Source organism: Vespa velutina, chromosome 24, assembly GCF_912470025.1.
Source record: "Vespa velutina chromosome 24, iVesVel2.1, whole genome shotgun sequence".
Taxonomy (NCBI): Eukaryota; Metazoa; Arthropoda; class Insecta; order Hymenoptera; family Vespidae; genus Vespa; species Vespa velutina.
Genome location: NC_062211.1, coordinates 3036805 through 3057252, shown reverse-complemented (window position 1 = coordinate 3057252; position 20448 = coordinate 3036805). Strand labels below are relative to the sequence as shown.

Genomic DNA, 20448 nt, shown 5'->3' with positions numbered 1-20448 from the left:
GTGTGTGTGTGTTCGGGCTCGCGTCCATAGCCCAAGGGGTGTCGGATGGGCCAATGGCTCCAAAACTTGTTCCTAACTAAGTTTCAACCCCTCTAACGAAGTAAGTTTCTAGCCGTAAAACGGAAGTGGTCGGTCGCAGCACAGACATCAGCATCAGCAGCAGCAGTAGCTAGTAGTAGTAGTAGTAGTAGTAGTAGCAGCAGCAGCAGCAGCAGTCGACTATGAAACACCTTCTCTCGCGTGCCTCTTAATCGTTCTTGCTTCTCTACCCCTTTCTTGCTCGAGTACGTACACGAGAATTATCGAGGCAAATCAAATGACTATGTCCAATTTATATCTACATACATGTATATATTATGTGTATGTGTGTGTGTTTGTATTTATCTGATGAGATTTAGACAAGTTTTTTTTTTCTTCCGAGTAATTTTTCACAATATAATATGTATTGTTTTTCCTTTTAATTTAGATAAAAAAATTAAATAGATAAAATAATTCAGATAAAATATAGCGTATGCTATATTTATTTATTGATAACGCTATATTATAATGTTTTATATAAATATTTTATATATATATAAACTAATGAAAATGCAGAAATACTCACGGTGAATGGTTTTAATTTCGCATAATCGACAAAGTCCAGTCTCCGATCTTGCATGAATTCTATCGGCATTGCGTCTTCCGGAAGTTCGGCGCGTGCCACGAGAGGATAAAAAGCCTGAAAGAAGAAAAAAAAAAAAAAAGAATTAAAAAAGAAAAAAAAAAGGATAAAACAAAACAAATGATCGCGCTTTTAATTAGACCGATATATCCAGATAGATATATTCCTGCGTTATTTAAATAAAAAAAAATAAATTCGTTGAGGTAAAAAAATTTCCATTTTATTTTTTGGATAGAAATAAAAGAAAAAAAAAAAGAAAAAAAAGAAAACAAATAAAAAGAATTTATCTTAATTTACTCACAAGAGCGGGCCAAGCAACGGTGTTGGCAGTAGCGGTTGAACCTCTGAGCGGTTTCCCGTTGATACGATGATGATGATGATGATGATGATTATTATGATGATGATTATTGTTAGCGTTATTGTGATGATCGATGGTTACGAGACTTGCGTGCCTGGGATCTGCACGTTCACCCCAATAAAGCCCTTTTTCAACGAGGAAGAAGGAAAACACGGCATCCCTATGAGGGGATAACCACTCTCGCCTTTGCCACTCAACGTCGTCGTACTCCACAAGGATCTATGAATTCAACATTAAAACATATGAATTAATATTATTATTATTATTGAATAAATTATTTATGTAAGTAAATTATATTTATATTTTATTCATATATATCTTATAATATATATCTTAATTCTTGCAACATATTAACAAATATTAATTAATACTTTATATATATATATATATATTATATTATATTATGTAATTATTATCATAAATGTCAAGAATTCGAGAATCGATCGGCGGCAGTAAGAAACCAACCAATTATTATTCATTATCTATGACTTCGAATAAAAAAAGAGTTTTAATGAGCGAAAGGTGGAAAAGTATGAATAATTAAGCTCGACCTATCATAAAGATTCTATCAGCTAAGATGTCATTTGATGCTTAATAAAATGAACGAGCTGATTGAACTCCGTCTTATTTAATCTTTAGCACAATTTTATCCAACATTTTTTCCTTCTTACTTCTATTTCTTCGTCAAAACATGACTAACCTTCGCCATTGAAAATAATTGCTTTTAATGTCTGTCTAATCGTTAAAGCGTCCAACGATTAACGTTTATTTATCCGGATAAATTGCGAAGATATTTTTTTTTTTTTTTTTTTTTTTTTTTTTTTTTTTTTTTTTTTTTTTTTTTTTTTTTTTTTTTTTTTAATTCGAACACGATCACCCTCGTTTATTATCAATCATTTTTATTTGTTTGACGGTGCAATAAACAGTCGATTAACGAAAATTATCGTTGAATGTAACGATGACGTACATGTTTCGAATCAAAAATATAAAATCCTTTTTCCAAAACCCCACACCCTTACAACCCTTGGTGACCGGCTATATTATTCAGTTCGCTTGGTATAGTATATAACTGGTATGCGACAATTAATTGATAAATCAACATTTGCCAAGGTTGTACGTGAGCGTAAATGTAAATAATTTCTCGATGGATAAAACGTTGATTGATCACTTTAACATATAAACGTAGATACGCAACGTATCTACATTTCGCTTTTTGTAGCATTAACAAAACCTCCCTTTTCGTTAATCGACAAATAAATAAAACTCTACTCTGTACGACAAGCGATGTCTACATTCGTTTCATGGAAAATAAATAAACATAAACAATAATAATTTGCTTGTCGGAAGGAAACAATAATAAATTTGATATTTATTAACATAACAATGACAATATAATAAGGTGTGCGCGTGTGTGTGTGTAAGGGAGAACAATAAGATTCGTTTATAGAATTTATAATTTTATAAATTATAAATAAATATAACAATAATAATAATAATAATAATAAAAAAAACCATATGGATTATATACTAATATCAAAATATTTAGTATAATATTAACACATTAATAATTATTATATCTTCTTTTCTGAATATAATATGCATATATTATCTATATATATATATATATATATATATATATATATATATATATATATATATAATATTCCTTTTAAAGAAACTCGAATAAAAGGCAACAAATAAGAGACATCAAACGAAACATTGTAATATTATATCATTATTAATACTATTACAATTATAATTTTATCGTATACGTTCGCGTAATGTCCCTTTCAAGTTGTTCACTCATAAATAACAAAAAGCAATAATAAAGAAAATAAATATATAATGAATGTAAAAAAAGAGAGTAACCTACGTCCATGTCCGTACGGTACGAGCGTGTACGCTCGAATAAAATGTTGATTGAGAGTTAGGAGCGGTAAAACTCACGGGGAGTTTATAAAGATCACCGATAGATGGCGTTAGCTCTCGGCGTCTAAAAGCGTAATGGCCGACGCAGTCGAATGCTCCGCCTCCTAGTGTTATCGCAAGTACCCGCCCGATCTGTTGTTGCCGTGGCAACGAGAAACGCGCGGCCATTTTGATTAACCCGACCTACCGCAATCCTTCTCCTTCCCAGAGATACGCGGCGAACCGGCGCAATAGTAAGAGTGAAGTATCTAACACACCACTCTCCTCCGCAACCTAACCCCACCAACCAAACCAAACCTCCTCTCTCAACGCACTAAAAGTCACGGGGCGCTACGTTCGAAACTCGTGGCGCGCGATTATCCCCCACATCGGTTTCGCACGAAGATATTTAGAAATTGCTTTACTCTCTCCTTCTTTCATTTTTCTTTCCTTTTCTTTTTTATTCTTCTTTTATTACATTATTTCTATATTTCTTTATACTATTTCTCTCAATTCTTCTTCCATTTCGTTCTTTTCACGATTATGTAATTACTGTCGTTTCTCGTTGATCCGGTCGATTGGTCGTTTGAAAGGAGTTCGTTGAAAAAGTGATGGATGGATGGATGGATGGATGGATGGATGGATGAATGAATGAATGAATGAATGAATGAAAGGCGAGAGGATAAGGGGCAAGGCGAGGGATCAATAGGGAAGGGAAACAAAATGTCGGATAACAGAGAAACGATCCACCATTGTGATTTTAAGACTGGGAGATCGATAAATCCGTTAGATGGTCCCAACCATCGATTATCTTTTTCTTTTTTTTTTTTTTCTCTCTCTTCGATCGTCGTCATTTACTTTATCCAATGGAAAAGAAAAAGAAGGAAGAAAGAGAGAGAGAAAAAAAAAAGAAAGAAAAAAAGAATAAATAAGTGTCAAGTTACGTAAGTAAGATCGACGTCGTCACGCTCGCCCGACTCTAAAATTTCCGCGTCTACGCGTTCGTAAGCTTGTTTATACCGAGAGAAAGAGATATATAGATAAGTAGATAGATAGGCAAAGAGAAAGAAAGAGAAATCAAATTTTACTTAGATAAAACTCGTAAATTTCTTTCCCCCCCTTTTTTTTTCTTTTTCCCTTGTTACAAATATGTATTCTTTTATGAATAAATTATTTATAATTACTTTTACATTCAAAATAATTACATATATATATATATATACATATATACATAATATAATAAATTATAACCCAATCTTATTCCCATTGATCTATATTACATATATCTTATTAATTTCTTTTTCTTCTTCTTTTCATTTCATGTACCATACAATAGTAGATGGTACATACTACATACACGAGTACAATATTAATCATGCTCTTTCATTACTTCACTTTTCTTTGATGTCATTTGCCTCCGGTTGAACGCCGGCAATAAATTTTCTCTTTTTCCCTCTCTCTCTCTCTCTCTCTCTCTCTCTCTTTATTATCTATTCGTCATATATTTTTCTATGGGTAACTCAATTCGACTAACACATATACATACACGTACGCACGCACACACGCACATACACACACCGTGTATGCGTATACCGAATAAAAGAATGAAACAAAAAAAGATTTAAACTTTTTCTCTCTCTCTCTCTCTCTCTCTCTCTCTCTCTCTTCTAAAGTTTTCTTAGAAAATATTTAACTAAGATAGAGAAAGAGAGATAGAACCTTTACCCTCCCCCTATGATACCAGGTATCTTTCACAGCCATCTTTTCGTTCGATAATATTGGACACGAATGAGAACACGAAACAAAAACAGAGAGACAGAGAAACAGAGAGAGAGAGAGAGAGAGAGAGAGAGAGAGAGAGAGAGAGAGAGAGAGAGAGAGCGAGAAACAAAATAAAAAAAGAGAAAGGAGAGAGAGAGAGAGAGAGATCTGTTTCTTTTTTATATGAACGTTCTTTAGAATGCACACTCACTTTACGTGTGCACTTGGTGAACGTGACGTTTGAAAAAATTTCTAATAACAGATATCCACCTTTTCTATTAAACAACTTTTATATTATTATCATTATTATTATTATTATTATTATTATTATTATTATTATTACTATCATCGTCACCATCATCATTATTTTGTTTTTTTAATTTTCTTCTTAATTTGATTATTATAATTTTTTTTCTTCTTTCTCTTTCTTTTTCTTTTTTTTTTTTTTTTAATAACTCGATACGCTTTTAATACATAGGTAGATCGATGTATAATATCGACGAGATATCGAACATCTCGCTTTACCCCCTTTTCCCATCCCCTGTCGGCCGCCTACTCGCCAACATCAATATACTAACCTTTCTTCCTCTCCTCTCCTCATCCCCACCCGCCCACCTCTTTTTCGTCTAACTATCCCAGAATGACGTAGCGAGAATAGAATTTTTTTGCCAGCTCGCATCGCCGATAGCAAGAAAGTTTAATTTCAAGCGCGCTTCATTATCGATCGCTTGGCCGGCACCTATCTATAAATAACCCACTCTCGGGTTGCGTTATATAGGTAGTATCTATATAGTATATCTCTGAGAGCAAAGCTATGCGATTATTAAAATCATTTTCTCCAGTTCGACTTTGTCAGACTTTACGGAATTTTTTTTTCTTTTTTTTTTTTTTTTTTCTTTCTTTTTTTTTCTAAGGAAAAACAAGAGAGTGAGAAAAGAAAAGAAGAAGAACCCTTTTGAACCCTTTCATCCTTCGCACTGGCACGTGACATTCTTTAGAATTAAAGCTAATTTTTTTCTTTTCAATTAGAAGATTTGAACATCTTCGATTTTCAATAAACTGTGCGAAACAAAACGTATCGTTTAGGTATTTTTTTTTCTTTTTCCTTTTCATAATTAAAATAAGTATTGACGAATAATAATTTCATATTATTTCTAATTCTTCTTATCACCAATTAAAAGGACTTGGTTTAATTATAAGTAAATAAGAGAACTGATTAAATATTCGAAATATACAAAAGTAATAATTTTGATTCGAACATAAACATTTTAATAAAAGAGCATATTAATTAAAAAAGATTTGTTAAATTATAAAAAAACAGAAAACAAAAAAATTTGTTACTCGAAATTAATAATTTTATTTAAATTGAATGGTCAACGAACATACACGCGCGCACACATACACATTGTGATCAATGGCTGCATTAATTAAAAAGATTTGTTTAATTATAGTAACATTTATTATAATTTCTGTTTATACGCTCAAAAGTAATAATTTTGTTTTAATAAAAAAGAAGTCGACATTTTAATCCATCGGCAACAAAATAATTAAAAAGATTTGTGCGATTGTAAGAACCATTATTACAATTTTTCAATTGTAATCATTTTCTATATCCGTATAAAATTGAAAATAATAATATTGTTTTAATTTAAAAGTCAACATTTTTAAAACTTATAATTAATACTATATCTCTGAGACCAAATACACATATAGGTATACAACTGCAAAAGTAAAATTAATTCTTTATGGTCTTACATCAAAAGAGAATTTCCTTTCAAATATATATACAAACACACTAAAAATAGACTTTAATTTATCTACAAAATATCTTTCATAAAAAATTTACGAAGATCAATGAACGATTTGTTGACACGATCAATTTCGATTGCAACTAGCGATAATAGTTAGGATTTTGCAAAAAAAGAAAAAAAAAAGGAAAAAAAAAAAGACGAAAAATTTTGCACTTACAACGTTAAAATGTCATATATTTATATACTTATCTCCATATAATATAATTATAAACGTAAATAAATGAATGTTTCAAAGAGACAGATATCTACGTTTCAAAACAATATAAGCCTAACTTGTGAGAAATTAAAAATCCTCATCGTGAGGTCCTTCAACTTTACAATTTTACTCGATGAGCACCGATGACGCGTTTTACGATCGAGTAACCAAAGACAATGTTGGTGCAAGAGAAAGAGGCCTTTCCCTTTCACCCGACGACGAGCGACATTAAAACTCTCATTTTCTCTTAGTCATTGAGGATCCACAAAGCTATGAATTTTAAAGAATAATTTGAAAAAAAGAAAAAAAGCAAAAAGAAAAAGAAACGAAAAGAACAGAAAAGAATTAAAAGAGTAGAAAAAGATTACATCTAAATAAACAGGTGACGACGTACCAGTTCTATTATTTCTCAAATCAAAATCAAAATTTTAGATCGCTCTAATTTCGACAAGTTTTCTTTACAATTATTAATTATATTAATTTTTTTAATAATATCTTACTACGTATATATATATATATATATATATATATATATATATATATGTGTATATATAAAATGTCTTCTTTAACTCGAACTCGTATTTATATTCCATTCTACATAAATGATATCCGATTAAAATCGTTAAATTAGAATTAAATGTTCCGTTGTTCTAATTTCGACAAAATCTTTTTCAGGACAGCCAAGGATAATTATTTTTCTTTATATTTGCGAATGAGGTCATATCATTTATATAGGACGTCCTATTTACCTCGAACTACTATTTAATTCATTATATGATACATAAATACATATTTACTATGTTTCATTAGATATTAAATCGAAATCACAAATTTAAATCATTTTTATCCAAGAAGGAAACATTGTATTATTATTTTCATTAATTTTATAATAAAATATATATAAAGGATGTTCTTTTTTAACTGGTACTCGTACTTATTTTTCATTATATATAAGTGATATCCAATTTAGAACGTATTGCTATTCATTAAATCGGAATTAAATTTTCCATTGTTTCAATTTCAAGAAAATTTCTTTAAGGGGAGTAAAATATTATTATTTTTTCTTTATATTTGCGAATGAGATCATATCTAGAAATAGTTAGCTAGCTAGAGAGAGAAAGAAAAGAAGAAGAAGAAGAAGACTGGTGAGGGTGAGTGAGCGGTATTGTGTTGTTGACAGTGACAGTTTTTCTTTTTCTTTTCTTTTTTTTTTTTTTGTAGTTTAACGTCGGAGTAACATCATCTCCTCCATAGAAACTCGTTTCTATTGTCTCTCTCTCTCTCTCTCTCACTCTCTCGAATACTCTTAGCGTTGTCATCATACTCGACCAGTAACGACTCGCCATGCTCCTATGTGAATGCACCTTTCGAGCCTGTTTCCAAGTATATAATACCAGAGAGTACGTATACGTGCCTCTCTCTCTCTCTCTCTCTCTCTCTCTCTCTCTCTCTCTCTCTCTCTGTGTTTGTATGTATATATAAAAGAAAGAAAGAGAGAGAGAGAGAAGATTCGTGCGGTTCTTCTTTCTTTATATCCAGCTAGCAAGGCTGACAGTTATTCGCCAGTGGTGCTGAGAGAGAGAGAGAGAAAAGGCACCGTTACTGTCCCGAATCTCTCAGTATGTCATTAGTTTTGTTTTTATTCATTCCACGTGCTCACGTATAGAGGAAGGAAAGAAAAAAAGAGAGAGAGATGCAATATAAAATAATTGTAAAATGCTCGACGCACGTTAAATATCAACGCTTTCATGTTTTTTGCAATGTCGTCGAAAAATTATTATCAACTATGGTATATTAAAAATTGTCTAAATAATATTCCTCGTTCTCATTTTGTTTGTGATAATATATTCTATTATTATCTGAATATCTTATTTGTATCCTTAAAAAAAAAAAAAAAAAAAAAGAAATCTATGTAATAATATCGACATTCATTCAATTAGCGTAAATTCGCAAAGATCTTTTTCCCTTTATTTAAATTCCATCTAAGTATTTTATCGATCGTTTTTTTTAATAAGAAAAATATTAACGTATAATTTAAAGGAATCCTTTGGAAATAATTGCAAATGATAAAAAAAAAAAAAAAAAAAAAAAAAAAAAAAAAAAATTGAGTGTAGGTGGATGATTTAAGAGAGAGAGACGGTAGGAAGAAATTCGACGAGAAATCGATTTTGAAAGTTAATACTCGACGAAAAATAATGTGTACGCCATTGCGCTTCCCGTACTCTCTCTCTCTCTCTCTCTCTCTCTATTTGTCTATCTATCTCTTTCTCTCACGCACACCAGACATACATGAGGCGTACAGGAGACGTACACATAAATGCGTATGCAATAGTGGGTGGATGCTGAGACTAAGGAGAGCCACGAGAGATATAGACGAACGAACGCAGGATACACAAGGGAGTCTCGTGTTTACGTACAAAGGAAGAACCGCATAGAAGGGAGGAATACTACAGGAGACTTTCTTGAAACGCGAACCCCATTTCACTGAGAACAACGAGTGGGTGAACAAGAGAAAGAGAAAGAGAGAAAGAAAAAAAGATAAAGATAGAACGAGCTAACGAGTAGTATTCTGTATGTATGTGTGTATATGCGCGTGTGTGTATTTAAAAGAGAGAGAGAGAGAGAGAGAGAGAGAGGACATGCATTTCTCGACAAAAGATCTCTCTTTCTCTTTCTTTCTTTCTCTCACCCCGTTGTTCTATCTTCCTCTCTCTCATTCGCTTGCTGCTTTTTTTTTGTCTTCTTCCAACGTACGAAAACAGCTCCTGCGCTCGCGCGCACTAGGCTTTTGATGCGCAAGTCTCATGTATTTTTGCGAAAATAGGCCGCGTGGAGAGAAGGAGCACCCAACAGCAACACCACCACCACCTCCACCAGCAGCAGCAAGTAGCAGCAACAGCAGTTGGCGTAGTAGAGAGTCGAGGGAGTAGTATTGAAAGAGAGAAATAAAAAGAGAGATGGAGAGATATAGAGGTAGATAGAGATAGAGAGAGAGAGAGAGAGAGAGAGAGAGAGAAAATGATTCAACGAGTAGAGGGAAGAAAAAAAGAGTCATGGATGCTGGTGGATGTGACCCCCTTTTTTTCTTTTTTCTTTTTTTAACTTCCATCGACGGAGATGCTTGAACGATCGGTGGATGGAAGAGCGAATGCCAGGTGTTGTGCAAAAAAAAATATATATAGATATATATATATATATATATATGTATGTATATGAAATGTTCTTTCCTATTTAGTCTTCTTTCTCTCTCTTTTTTTCTCCAGATGATGTATCTCTCCCTCATTCGAATACAAGTGCCATGCGACATCGAAGGGGTTGATTTTAACGTACTCATTTTTCGTTCTCGCATATTCGACAAATTTCAATAATTTTTTTTTTTTTAAGATTTAGATATAACAAGGAAGAAGAAAAGAAAAGAAGAGAGAAGAAATAAAAAAGAAATAGAAGGAAAATGATGTACATACGTAAGCACGTACACAGACGACATATATGCAGCAGAAAAAAAATGTAGAAAAAAGAAAGAAAAAAAAAAGCGATGAAATTTGTAAATTTATATCTCGAAATATAATCGAATTCGTGTAATTGTTAAGGAGGAATAAATAATAATAATAATAATAATAATAATAATAATAAAACGAAAAAAAAGGTGGATAGATAAACGCACATTCGAAAATATAAAATTTTAAGTGGTTGCCCGTATAAGGGTAAGTAAAGTAGGTCGAGGATATCTTTTTATACCATTACCACCACTAACCATCAACACCACCTACACTATCACTACCACCGCCACTACTTATTATCACTAACTTGCGTATACTAAATACGTCGGCAGTGATAATGCGATTTCTAATGACAGCTGATATTTCTAAGCTCGCATTAACTCCACCCTTCTATGGTCGAAATTCATCGGTTGGGGAAAAGGATAGGAGAGATAAACAAAGAAAGAAAGAAATAGAAAAAAAGAAAAAAGGGATGAAGAAAAAGAAATAGATACATAAATAGATAGATACATAGATAGGGAAACATTGATTAAAGGAATGATCACGATTATTTGCAAATGTTTTACGTATTGAAACATTAACGTGACTGTGGCTCATAGTCACTCATTCTTTTCTTTTTATCCTATTCTTTCTCTCTCTCTCTCTCTCCCTCTCTCTCTCTCTCTCTCTCTCTCCTGCTCTATTTCTATCTCTTTTCTTCGTCCGACTTATATGGACGGATGGAAAATAGGCCGAGAGTCCGAATACAAAAAGAAAAAAAGAGAAAGAAAGAAAAAAACAGAGATAGAGAAACGAGTAATGAATAGTATTAATAGTAGTAGTAGTAGTAGTAGTAATAGTAGTAATAGTAGTAGTAGTAGTAATAGTAGTAGTAGTAGTAGTAGTAGTAGTCCAGTCGTGAGTGGTGAAATTCCTCCTTTACCATGAAAAATGTTTCGAAAGAAAAGGACACAGTTCTATACCTACTGATAATTACATCTCCTCGTATATATATATATATATATATACGTATATACGAATATATATGTGTGTGTGTGTGTGTGTGTGTATACTTAAGGTGATGTAGGCAAACGCACACGTAGTTTAATTCTCTCTGGATATCTCCGTGAAAGAATGAGAATTCGAATAATTAATTAATCCACGGACGAAGCCTTAAACCTTCCCTCCTACTCCCCTTACCCTGTCGGTTGAAATCTCGGTGAAAGCTCCCCTTTCCTCACCCTCATCCTCATCATCTACGTCCCATCCCGACAAAGAAAACTTAACGAAGACGCTCTCTCTACTTTACACGCTCGATAACGATGATAATTTTATCGTATTTAAATATAAAAATTTCACGGTACCTCCGGTTATTCCTTTATTCTCTCATAATGTCTGATTCAAAATGTCTGTAACATATTTTCGTACTCAAAGGCAGATGATATTAGACAAAGAAATATAAAATTAGCATTGTTATGTACAAAAGAAATGTAAAATTAGCACTGTTAGATAATAGATAACGAGGTAACGAATAATGATAAGAATGCTAAAAAGGTTCGTTTGTGATGATTTAAAAAGATAATAGCTTTCTCTCTTTCTCTCTCTCTCTCTCTCTCTCTCTTTAAAATAATTTCAATTTAACAATTTAATAAGAAAAATATCAAATAATTCCTAATTATTAATAACACATCGCGATAATCATTAATAATGAAATTTGTTTTCAAACATTATTTAATAATTAATAAAATGATGAAACGTTAATTGACGTTTTTATTTTATAATCGTTTATCCGTATTATTTACATAGCTATAAAAATTTTACTAATCAATGATATTCATCCTATTATCAAAATCAATGTTTTGTTTTTCTTATCATTAACGATATACAATAATTGCATTCGATTAGAATAAAATTCTTATTTTTATTATTCCTTTTTAGATTTGAACTTTCACAGAGATCTTTTTCCCTTAATCCGGAAGTTAATAACTCTCTCTCTCTCTCTCTCTCTCTCTCTCTCTCTCTCTCTCTCTCTCTCTCTCTCTCTCTCTCTCTCTCTCTCTCGCTCTCTCTCTTCCGCAATTTGCAAGCGATGCGAACATTTCCGTAAACGCTTCCCATTATTAACGATGCTATTGTGCTAACCGGATTCTCAGCTTGAATCGTCGTAGAGAAGCACGTTACGAAGAGGGAGGGAGAGAGAGAGAGAGAGAGAGAGAGAGAGAGAGAGAGAGAGAGAGAGAGAGAGAGAGAGAGAGAGAAATGAGAGAGATAGATGAAAAGCGAAGGACGAAAAGATAACGTACGAAAGGAGATAAGAAACAATGATATAAAAGAAAAAGAGGAGAAGAAGAAAAAGAAATAAATAGCAAGAAAGAAAGAGAGAGAAAGAGAGAGAGAGAGAGAGAGAGAATACGGTACGCGTATGTTACGTCCGGGGATACTACCACCGGAAGTTGGAGGCCACCGTCTGACCTTGCGTTGGTCGGTCTGTCGGTCGGTTGGTCGGTTAGTCGGTTTCAACTCTGTCGAGAGCGGGGCCCTCCTTCGGAGGCTCGATCTATCTACCGGGTGTCCCGTTAAACATGGGCAATGTACAATTTTATATTTGTTTATTGTATCATTTTTCTTTAATATCGACATTTACATTTATATATATATATATATATATGTTTCATTTTAAAAATTTATTTTATTAAAATATCTTTTAATTTAAATGTATTCATAATACAATGTACAAAATAAAAAAAATATATATATATTTTATATTTTCTAATATATATAACATCGATGCGAGTCTTGTTACGATTACAAAAGTAATAAAATTAATTTGATCAATATTTCTATTAATTTATAATACTACATATTTTCCAAAATAAACGATCATATAAATATTTCAATCAGTACAAATAATTAAAGTGTAAAGATTCGATTGGATTTGCATTGAGTATATTACCCATCCATTATTATATACTTCATTATAACATACCTGTTGAACATTAATTTAACAAATATCCAAAATACCTACGAAATATTGAAAAAATAAAAAAAGAAAAAAAAACTATCCCAATAAATAACCCAATCACATAGGAATATCTATATAAAAGAAAAGAAATTATATATATTATAATAATAATAATAATAATAATAATAATAATAATAATAATAATAATTATTATTATTATTATTATTATTATTATTATTATTATGGTAATATCAACTATGATATTTATCCTATTTGATATCTTTAATAGAGGGCACGTTTTTTCAAATCTTTCACATCGATCCTCTCTCTCTCTCTCTCTCTCTATCTATCTCTCATCGTCATTAGATCTGGTCAATACTATCGCTCTCTCATTCGTCGGCCGAGTCACGAACAGCGGACAAAATATTAGCTGCCATGGAAGATCGGATATGGACCCCTTTAACAGACTGGAACTGTAATATGGAACATTCAAGCCGATAGCTTGGTATTTCTCATCTCTCTCTCTCTCTCTCTCTCTCTCTCTCTCTCTCTCTCTCTCTCTCTCTCTCTCTCTCTCTCTCTCTCTCTCTCTCTCTCTTTCGTTCTCCACTTTGTCAAGACTCGGCTACCGCTGTTTACTTCTAACCTTTTTATGCCTTTTATCCCATATTCCCGCAATTTCATTATATTACTTATTTAAAAATATCGACGGTGAACCATGACAATGAAATTTGAGAATTAAATAAAAAAAATTGGAGCCCCTATAACGAAATCGAATTAAATCACGTCCTTTTCTCTCTTTTTTTTCTTTTTTAATCTCCATAACTATATCCAATGATAGTTACTTCGTGAGCCTTTTTTTTTTTATTTTTTTTATCATTTTAAATGTCTGGATTATCGGCGAGGTAGTCAAGTTTTATTCGACTAAGATTAGAGACATAATTGAGTTGTTAAAAAAGATATTCCTGATATAGTTAATTCCTTAGATAGATATCTTAATTTAGAATATATTATTTAATTAAATGAATATATATCACTAATAGTAATAAAATCTATTGAATCATTAAATCTTATATAGTCATTTAAATATTTTTCTGAAGAGATCAGATCGATTATTATTAAAACACCACTGACCATTTTTTCTAATCAATTTAAATATCACCAATAGTAATTAAATCTAATTGGATCATTAGATTTCGCATAATCACTTGAACATTTTTCTGAAAAGATTAAATCTATCATTATTAAAAAACAATTATAATTTTTATATATTACCATTAACATCATTGACCACTTCTTTTAATCAATTTAAAGATCGCTAATAGTAATTATATCTAATTGGATCATTAGATCTCGTATAGTTTTCTTTTTTCTTTTTTTTTTTTTTTTTTTTTTGAAAAGCTTAGATCGATCATCATTATTAAATCACAGTCATAATTATTCTAACACTGTATACTATATTAACAGTATTGATCACTTCTTCGAAATAATCACAAGGTCACTAACAGTACCGAGATCTAATAAATCACTAGATCCTATACAATCGTTTTAATCGTATTACGGAAGGATTAGGCGAGAGGCTTTATTCCTGCTAAAATCTGTTCGATACCATAATGCAATTCCAAAAGAAATAGATGAGCTTTCGATCGATTCAGATTCTAGGGTTAATAACCGTTCATGCACTTTCGCTCATAAATTATCTATGCCTTGTCTATTCGAGTCTCTCCATTCGAAAGAATTTGATTCAATTTCATTTTACGAAGATCATTCAATAATGCTCCTATTCGATTTATTTTTAGCTTCGTATGGAATGCATTCATTTCAAATTTGTATTACTTATAAAAAGAAAGAAAGAAAGAAAGAAAGAAAGAAAGAAAGAAAGAAAGAAATGAAAAAAAATAAAAATAAAAAAAGACTATTGTACAAAAAAAAAAAAAAAAAGAAAAATTATAAAAATATTTACAGATATCAAAATGTTTATTATACTTATCGAATGTTTAATACCAGATCTAGCAAATTAAAAATAACTTAATAATTTATTTAATAAGTTTCCATTTAATAACTTACTTTATTTCTTTTCTTTATGCTTCTACTAGTTTTAATTATAGTGCACACATATACGTACACACATATATATATATATATAATTTCTAAACATCCATTCATCAATACAATAGTTTCCTTTTAAACCTTGAACAATACATACACTTCCTTATATATCATACTTAATTTATCAATATTATTGAGAGATGTCTATAACAGAGTTTTAGCATTCATTCTTTTTCTTTTTTCTTTCTTTTTTTTTCTTTTCTCCTTTTTTTTCTTTTTTTTTTTTCTTTTTTTTTTTTTTTTTTTTTTTTTTTTTTTTGATACTACATATATCGACAATGCCTCATATTTTAACGTACGAGTACGATTTATCTACCAGTTTTATTTTTTTTTTTTTTCGTCTATAGACAAGTTTGTCGATAGTAGAAGCGAGAGTAGAACAAGGGATCGTAGATAGTGAATATATATGTAAAGGGTAGATGGTGACGTGTAAAGATTTTCGAATATACGATCCATCCGTAAATAAGTCAGAAAGTATAACGTGGAAACTAGGTTTTAAAGAGCAATCGATAACTACAGGCACCATATAATATATATATATATATATATAGCACACAGACAATATTACATTATGTATAAAACTATATACACATATAAAATATAATAATAATAATATAATAATTTACTATTATTATATTTTATATATGTATTAAATAAAGTTTATTATTATCGAACGTAAAGCTTTCGGAATACTATAACTTTTATATCTATGCATGTGCGCCTTAAATTAAAGGAGGATGCAAAGAAAAGGGGTGGTAAAGGGGTAAGAGAAATGTAGAACGATCTCGTTGTGTCAAAAAAAAAAAAAAAAAAAAAAAAAAAAAAAAAAAAAAAAAAAAAAAAAAAAAAAGAACAGTGTATGTGCACGAGGAAAAGTGTTATGCGAGGACACATATATGTATGCATGTATGTACGAGAGTGAGTGAAACAGAAGCAATAGACGGATACCAAGAGGGAAAGAGAAAGATAGATGGATAGATGGATACATAGATATAGAAAGAAATATTTTATTTTACTTAGAGTCGCGTGTAAATAGGTATGCGATTGAAACTGATTGAAAAAAAAAAAAAAAAAAAAAAAAAGAAAAAAGAAAAAGAAACGTGTTTTATACGAATACATAAGATTATTCGTTGATGTATTTAAGCGTGACGTTGGCGATTAATTATCGCGCGTTCCGTAAATAAATACGTACGGTACACGGTACGCCCGCATAAATGCATAATATAAGAGAGAGAGAGAGAGAGAGAGAGAGAGAGAGAGAGAGAGAGAAGAGTGGCTTTTATAGTTCGCTTAAATGAAATTTCGTTTAGGTTTTAAATGGAAATTATTAAATTCCGTTCTATTTGATATTGGTCATAGTATAAGTTTATAATTTGCAATACTATCTAAATCTAAACAATATAATATAATGTAGGTATTATTTATATTAAAATAAATAATACAATATAATAATACATACATATATATATATATTCTTTCGAAAGCAACAAAACATAATATATTATATCGCATTATTTGTTACATATAATATAATATAATTTTACATGTTATACATTACATCATATTTTGCACTATAAAATATATTATATTATAGAAATAATAATCACATATAATTATCAATATATTATCAGAATAATATTAAACAGTATTAATATATTATGATAATTAAACTTATACGTGAGAAAATTCTACGAGTCTTTTATTAAATAAAATTACTCGGCTTAGCAGTATGGGTGGGTTTAGGGCTGCGAGAAGAAGGAAAAAAAAATTGTAGTAAACTAAAGTATCCGTATATTTTTTACGATCGACAGAGAGCGAAGGAGAGTGAAAAAACCAAACCAAACCAAACTAAAACAGAACAAAACAAAACGAAACGAAATAAAACAAAAAAAAAAGGAAAAAACGAAAGAAAGAAAAAGAACGGAAGTATGGAAGTCCAAAAATAGGATCTCTCGGCGAGAGATCCAGTGCTTGTATCTTTCACACACCACAACCATCACCACTACCATTACCATCACCACCATTAACAACACCACTATAGCAGTAACATCGACAGAAGTCTAAAAGTATAGAACTGTAAAGGTGTACAGTTAAAGGAAGAAATAGTAGTAATGTTAGTGGCAGCAGCAATAACAACAGTAATATCAACAATAGCAACAACAACAACAACAACAACGTCAACAACAGCAACAGCAGCACCAGCAATAGCAGTAGCAACACAGCGGCAGCACCAGCGGCAAAGATCCGAGAGGGTGTTGGGGGCAGTGAATGAGTGAGTGAGAGAGAGAGAGAGAGAGAGAGAGAGAGAGAGAGAGAGAGAGAGAGGGTGGTGAGATCCGATATTTCGAGCCCTATGCCCGTATCTGGGCGTTGCCCGATGAAGCGGCCGGCAGTACGCCAGGGTAAAAGAGAAAGACAGGAGGAGGGGAGGAGGAAAGTGTGGGTGAGGAAGAGTAGAGGGGTGCTTCGTGTCGAGAGGGTGCCACCGAGTAACCGTGGCTGTGCGGGTGGAAGGAGATTTCTAGGGGAGGTTGTGGGCTTGCGGATGGAAGTGGACTGGGATAAAAGGGTGAGAGGGTGGGGTGGGTTTCCCTCCGTGCCGGATTCGTTTTAATCAAACCTCCTCCGACCGACTCTGCCAACCAGCCACCCATCTACCACCACCACCATCACCACCACCACCACCACCATTACCACTCACACCTTCTACTCACTCCAATCTCTCCCTCTTCTACTTCCGTCTCTTTCTATCTCTCTTTGTCTTTCTGTCTTTTGCTCTCTCACACTCACAGGCACAGGAAGAAATACTTTTTGTCATATCTTCCGTCTTCGTTTTCGGCCTACAAGTGTGCACGGCGAGTGGTCATGATATATATATATATATGTTGCGCGCGTCCGTATGTGTGTGTGTGTGTGTGTGTGATATGTATGTATATATATATATATTTTTCTTCTTCTACGAGAGAACTCCGACAAAGGATAATATCCCTCGTCTCGTTCTTCGTTAATGCCACACCCTCAACCCAACAACGACATTTCTACTCTCCCCATTCCCCTTCTTCTCTATCCCTCTCATTAATGTGAATCTTACCCCACCTTAGCTCATCCCCATTCCGATCTCGATCCCGATCCCAACGCATCCCCATCCTCCCTCCCACTCTCCTTCATCACCTCCTTCTCATCCTCTCTACTTTTACTCCTCTTTACCAGGCAAGCTTCTTCAGCATCAGTGCCCAGTGCTTATACGTACTTCAGTATTTCTATATTTCTGTATTCCTTTTTTTTTCAAGCTTCTTTTACACACACACATATATATTATATATAATTCAATACATTAAGATCGTTATTCTTCAATATTATTACGTCCTGAATATATATCATAAATAGTTTTATCTGTGTTGAATAACTTTTTTTTATATATACAATATCGTAGCTTCTTTACCTTTTCCTACCTACAATTCGACGTTTACATATATATATATATATTCATTATATATTATCAAATCTAATAAGTTCATAACTTGATAAATAATTTTTTGGGTTGACCAATAATATTACAAATAATATCGTCGTAAATAATATTACTCTTATCGATAATATCTGGGTTAAATTATGATAAATAAAACGAATATATCAAGTTCGAAATATTTTCTCGAAGAAAAAAAAAGAAAAAGATCTCTCTCTCTCTCTCTCTCTCTCTCTCTCTCTCTCGTTGGATACTAATCGGTCCCCTTTAAAGGTTGTGCTGCTGGTTTGTTCCATCCCCGCTCGAATACCAGATCCATTCAGTTGTAACGCCGAGAGCTATATCGACTACCCATCCCCCTTTATCACCCCTCCTCATCCCAACTCACCACCAATCCATTCCTCGCTTCAACCCCACACCACACCTTTTATATACCATCGACTCCAAAATCGCCGACTATCATACGTTACCTATAGGATGCAATTGATCGTTTTAATTTTATTTCAAATTAAAATGATCAAGATTTTCAATTATAATTCTATTATATAACGATTTAACTAAATGATTTGAACGACAGAATACATATATATATGTGTGTGTGTGTGTGTGTGTATTTTTTCTTTCTTCAATTATTTTTTATTTGTACTTATATTCCTCACAAAAATATGTCGAAATTGAAAGTGAAAGATAAAAGAAAAGAATAAATAAATAATTGAAGTGAAATAAAATGAAATGAATGAATGAATAAATAAATGAAATTAATGCATAAATAAATAAATATGTATACGATTGTTAATGTGGAGGAAATGATTTTATGAAAGTTTCGAGGAAGACGTTTGCTATGGTCAGTTATTTTTTATTATCATAACGTCAAAGCGTATCATTATTCTAGACTTACAATGCAACGTTAAAACTATGACGTATGTGTGTGTATGTGTGTGTGTATTTGTATTTGTATGTTGGTCGACGAGTATAGAACACGTTTTATAATCATCGATGACATTAACCTTAGCCTTCTTTTTTTCTCTTTTTTTCTTTCTCTCCAAAAATGAAAAATTATATAATTTTAGTATTTGTTTTTAGGATATAAAAAGAATAAATAATTTATTAAAACAATCTATTAAAATGAATGTATTAAAATCATTAAAAAAATTAATTAGACAATTTATGAATAGAGTCACCATTTAATATCCTTTATTTTAACAATAATTAAGAGATTAATATCTTTCTCTCTCCCTAAAAATGAAAAATGATATAATGAAACATTAAAAAAAAAAAAAAAAAAAGCATTAATTTAACATATTAAAACAATCCATTAATATAATATATCGAAATCATTAAAAAAACAAATTAGCCAATTTATGAGTAGAGGCACCCTTACCCAGTTAATATCCCCTCTCTGACAATAAGTAAGAGATTAATCTCTCTTCTTAAAAATGAAAAATAATAGAATGAAGAAAAAATATTTAAAACGAAAGAAAAGAAAAAGAAAAAAGAAATTATTTTGTTTTATTAATCGAAATAAAGTATTAAAATCATTGAAAAGAAAAATCAAAGAAAATAAGAAGAGAGAAATATTATTAATAATTTATGAGTAAATACCCTTGCAATTAGTATCCCTCCCTTAGAAAAAATGACTTTTTCTTCTTCCCTCGCAATAAGAAAAAAAAAATAAATAAATAAATAAAAAAATAAAAAAATAAAAAAATAAAAAATAACAAAATTATTCTCACTTTT

The 20448-nt window shown here is 31.5% G+C and overlaps 1 protein-coding gene across 8 annotated transcripts in view; it reads right to left on the bottom strand.

The window, feature by feature from the left end:
* Window positions 1–20448, bottom strand: part of LOC124957150 — a 223821-nt gene that overhangs the window by 186723 nt on the left and 16650 nt on the right. For 7 of the 8 annotated variants that reach the window (XM_047513901.1, XM_047513907.1, XM_047513905.1 and 4 more), the window contains exons 4-5: window positions 963–1238; window positions 605–718 (exon numbers count right to left, since the gene is read on the bottom strand). In XM_047513901.1, the coding sequence (XP_047369857.1) occupies window positions 605–718; window positions 963–1238 (390 nt within the window). Of the gene's footprint in view, window positions 1–604; window positions 719–962; window positions 1239–2892; window positions 2914–20448 lie in introns of those variants that run through there. The other variant, XM_047513909.1, reaches the window with a different exon arrangement.